The sequence below is a fragment of the Lactuca sativa genome, chromosome 9 (assembly GCF_002870075.4).
Source record: "Lactuca sativa cultivar Salinas chromosome 9, Lsat_Salinas_v11, whole genome shotgun sequence".
NCBI lineage: Eukaryota > Viridiplantae > Streptophyta > Magnoliopsida > Asterales > Asteraceae > Lactuca > Lactuca sativa.
The window spans coordinates 69,070,118-69,074,406 of NC_056631.2; the positions used below are offsets into that span (position 1 = coordinate 69,070,118).

The 4,289-nt window shown below is 32.4% G+C and overlaps 1 protein-coding gene across 1 annotated transcript; it reads right to left on the minus strand.

The window, feature by feature from the left end:
* Positions 1–1,724: 1,724 nt before the first annotated feature.
* On the minus strand, positions 1,725–3,964 carry LOC111901671 (probable aminotransferase ACS12). Its single transcript, XM_023897555.3, has 4 exons — positions 3,356–3,964; positions 3,110–3,238; positions 2,852–3,012; positions 1,725–2,755 (listed from the first exon to the last, which is right to left on the minus strand). The coding sequence occupies exons 1-4, from the start codon at positions 3,827–3,829 to the stop codon at positions 1,906–1,908; spliced, it is 1,614 nt and encodes a 537-aa protein (XP_023753323.1). The 5' UTR covers positions 3,830–3,964; the 3' UTR covers positions 1,725–1,905.
* Between the last annotated feature and the right edge of the window lie 325 nt (positions 3,965–4,289).

Here is a 4,289-nt window from a genome sequence, read left to right on the forward strand (position 1 = left end):
TGAAATTTTAGTTTTGTTCTTTAACAATAAATGTAATTCTTAACAATTGTTACCTGTATTCAAAAGAAATAATGTATTTTTTTGTTTTTATTCTTCAATTGATTGTTCAAGAATTTGTTATTCTACAAGAAATTCTTAAAGTCATGATCAAGAAATAGGTTCAAGAATATTTTTATTATCTATGGTTCAAGAATATTTATATTTTTGAGTAAATAATTAAATAAATAAGCATATTATGTTAGAATGTCCGAATTAAAATAACTATAATTCGTAAAATAAGATTTTTAAAATTACTAGAATCTATGATCCCTTAAAATATGCAATTTTCCTTTATTAAATCTATATTAATTGACTAAAATACTCTTGTAATTAAATTAGATAATATTTTTAATTCAATAATATATATTAATCACTTTCTTAAAATAAGTAAAATTGATTGGTCTACAGTTATGCATACAATAACACAATAATTATTTTGAATAGAATAACCTAGGTATATATATATATATATATATATATATATATATATATATATATATATATATATATATATATATATATATATATATATATATATATATATATATATATATATAATATCATTTTTAGTTTTGTGAAACCTAGGGACAAGTTCTGTAATTTTCCTTTTTAGGGATTATTTCTAATTTTTTGTGAAAACGTGGACCATATCTATAATTTTATGAAACGTAAGAACCATTTCTATAAACCTCTTATTAGGAAGCAACCATTTATGTAATTTTTTGAAATATAGACTATTCTTGTAAAAATAATTATGCACGGGGACCTATTATGTAAACTATAGGGACCGTTTTTATTATTTGTTTTCAATGTAAGGACAATTTCTATAATTTTCTATTAAATAGTTTACCATTTTGTAAGTTAGAGGATTTTTGTAGAAAAAAAAAAAAGACGACTGTTTGGCTAAATATAGCAACAAATATAGTTATCTACGAGTTATAAAATTTAGTCATTATCTGTTACTCTATTGTAGTCAAAGAGGAAAGTTTACAGTAGCAAAAGTCTTCAAAAAGTACTTCTGGAGGTGGACCTTTAGCAAAACATTAGTTTATCGGTAACAAGTTGGGACATGAAGCATATAGAATGTTCTCGAGATACCTTCTTTGAAACAATCTGATCAATCTCAATATGTTTTGTAGCTCACATTAAAGATAAAATGCATTAACATTATCATAATACACAATAGTTACCTTAGAGAGCAGACAATGCAATTCATAAAGATTATGAAACAAACATGTTTCTTAAACGACAATTTAGCAATGTCCATAATAGTCCATCTCATACGAAATCACGACTAAGAATTTTTACTATTTGGATAAAACTGAATTGTCCACTTTCTACATCTGAATATTCGATTTTTGGGATTGATATTGCTTAAAATTACGGATTTATTTTGGTTTATAAAATACAAATGAATGGTCCAAAAAACCAAATAACAGTTATTTATACCTGAGACAGACATAGAAACTCTATGCATCTCATTTTTCTTTTAATTGGTATCGGTGAGTAGATTAAAATTACTATTTTACCATTATTTTATATTTATAATTAACATTTATTATTATCATTATGATATACATGTCCTATTCATTATTCTTGATAACCCCCAAATGAATCTTACAATTTCTCATCTAAGCCACAAGAACAAAAAGTACAAAAAAAATTACTCAAAGGGACAAAAAGCATTACACAAAATGAAACCATATGGACAAAATCAAATATTAATCTTGTGCTACTATTCCCTACATTTAAAAAATCACTATCTTTCTCCTCAAATCAACTAACATTACACAAAAACGAAAAACCTAACAATCTTTTCCTTTAAACACTAACATCACAATTCCATTCAATCAATATTCAAGAAAACTATTTACAAGTTTCAACAACTCCACGAATCCTTTCCATAACTACACTAACATCTTCTTTCTCTAAAGTAGTAAAACAAAACCTAAACCACCCTGGTTCAATACAATGGCAACAAGAACCAGGGGTAGGGTTAATCTTACCTAAATTCAACATCTTTTCCCATAAATCCAATTCCCCTTTCTCATTATAAGGGCGAATTAGTCCACTCATATCAACCCAACAATACAACCCCCCACTACTTTTCACACAATCAATCCCTAATTCCTTCAAACCTCCAACAAACAACTCATACATACCCCTTAACCTTTCTAGATTCTTTTTTATATATTCTTTTATAAAATTCGAATCACAAAGCATAGAAGTTACTAACCGTTGTGTAGGAGCTGAAATTGGAGAGAATCTTGTCATCTTTTTGGAAACAGCTAATACGGTTTCGTTATATGAGTATATAACTCCAACCCGAAACCCGGGTAGGGATAAATCTTTGGATAATCCGTATACAATATGGACCCGATCTTTGTCAGGATCTTCTTGTGAGTCTAGAACTTCTGCCATGCTTATGAATTCATCTTCTCCAAAAGTTGAGGCTGCAAATAATTCGTCTGATATGATATGGATGTTCTTTTCACGGGCAAAATCGAGGAGATTGAAAAGGGTTTCACGGGTCATTAGGGTTCCAATTGGGTTTGATGGGTTTGATAAAAGGATTCCTCTGACTTTTTGACCTCGTTTTCTTGCTTGATTGAAAGCTTGATCGAGTGCAGGAATGGTTAAAGTGAAGTTATCTGAGCTTCTACAATGGACAGGTATTAGGTCTACTCCTGTTCTCCATTTCATGTCTCTGTCAAATCTGAGGTTTTGATTTTGAGTTATATGATATACGATTTATGAACTTATAATAACAATATAGAGCTTGAAATTGTGTGATGAAATGAATCAAACTTACCCGGGGTAGTATGGAGCAGGTATAAGAAATGCATTTCCTTGGTCAGCTAAAGCAAAGCAAAGTATCTCAATAGCAGCAGTTGCACCAGAAGTTAACACAATTTGTGATGGATCAAATGACACTGTTTTTCCCACAACTTGTGACATGAATCCAGCCATGGCCTTAAAGAGGGAAGAAAATGGTAGCATGTGAGAAGGAAGATTGAGATTCTCTCGAATTTGGAAATGACAGAATCCATAAGAAGTAGAGATAGTTTACCACTTTTAACTCCATTATTCCATCAAATGGTTGGTAGGTAGCAATGCCACTAACACTCAAACCTTCTGCTCCAAGTATAGAATCGTTCAATTTCTCAGTGATCCAATTTTCAATCAAATCAAGTGTCAGCTGCAATCGGAAAACGTACAATCAATTATGATTCAAAAGCTAAAAAGATAAATGATCGTAGCAGGATTAGCAGATATGATTGAAACACACTCAGATGCATAAATTATTAAATTATACCCGGTTTTCTGCCAATCCGAGCTGAATAACACCGTTGGGATTATTCACTCTGTCGTAAGGATCTTCAGAAGCTCTATCCAACCCAATGTAATAAGGAGAAGCGTTCGATTTCGCAATAGAATGAACCCTAGCAGACACATGAGGCCTAACAATTGAGCCACGAGACAACAGATTAGAGCGGGAAGCTGACCTAGACAGCTCCGGTAGATTAGACGACGAAGGAGTCGGCGACGGAGGGTTCGAGGTCTGCTCTTGCCGCGGGTTCGGCGGTGAACGGCGTCGTTTGAGGTAGAATTGGAGGAAGTAGAACATAGCACAAGGAATTACTGAACCTAAAATTAAGCCACCTCGACCTTGAACTATTCCTTGCAAGGGAACAATGAGTCGCATACCTGTTGAAGATGATTGGGATTGTTCCTGCGATTCTTCCTCCAGGCCGGAGTTCTGGATTCTCCGGGGACCTGTTTGGGTCATCTGAGCCGCCGGAAACTTGCCGGCGGTGGGCGTTTTTTTGATTATCGTGTGGAGAAAGAGTATCGGAAATCTAGAAGCGTTTGTGTTGCTTGGCTGTGGAGTGATCCTTTTTGTTTATGTTACTTGGAATCTTTGAAATCTGGAGCGATCTACACACATCCGCCATCGTTATTATCATTTGCAGGTTTGTCCCTTTTAGAAAACAAAATTACATTTTTCCCTTTTCTAAGAACTTTCATTTCGTTATAGTCCCTTATTACATTACATTACAATATTACCAATTACCAATTGATTTAGCATCCCATTTCATTAAATGCCTTAATTGCTCTTCCAATCCTTATTTAAGTTGTGATTTATTGTATGAGTTTTAAAAAAATCAGAATCGGTTGATTGAAAAAGAAATTTTCTAAGGTGACATGAGGATTGATTCCAACAAAGCCATGGCTCAAATCTTTGATTT

What these genes read in the sequence shown, in the direction of transcription:
- LOC111901671 (XM_023897555.3), bottom strand. Translation starts at nt 3,829, where the DNA reads ATGACCCAAACAGGTCCCCGGAGAATCCAGAACTCCGGCCTGGAGGAA. An exon ending in TCGGATTGGCAGAAAACCGG is followed by an intron (nt 3,239 to 3,355) that starts GTATAATTTAAT and finishes TTCCGATTGCAG; the next exon opens with CTGACACTTGATTTGATTGA. An exon ending in GAATAATGGAGTTAAAAGTG is followed by an intron (nt 3,013 to 3,109) that starts GTAAACTATCTC and finishes TCCCTCTTTAAG; the next exon opens with GCCATGGCTGGATTCATGTC.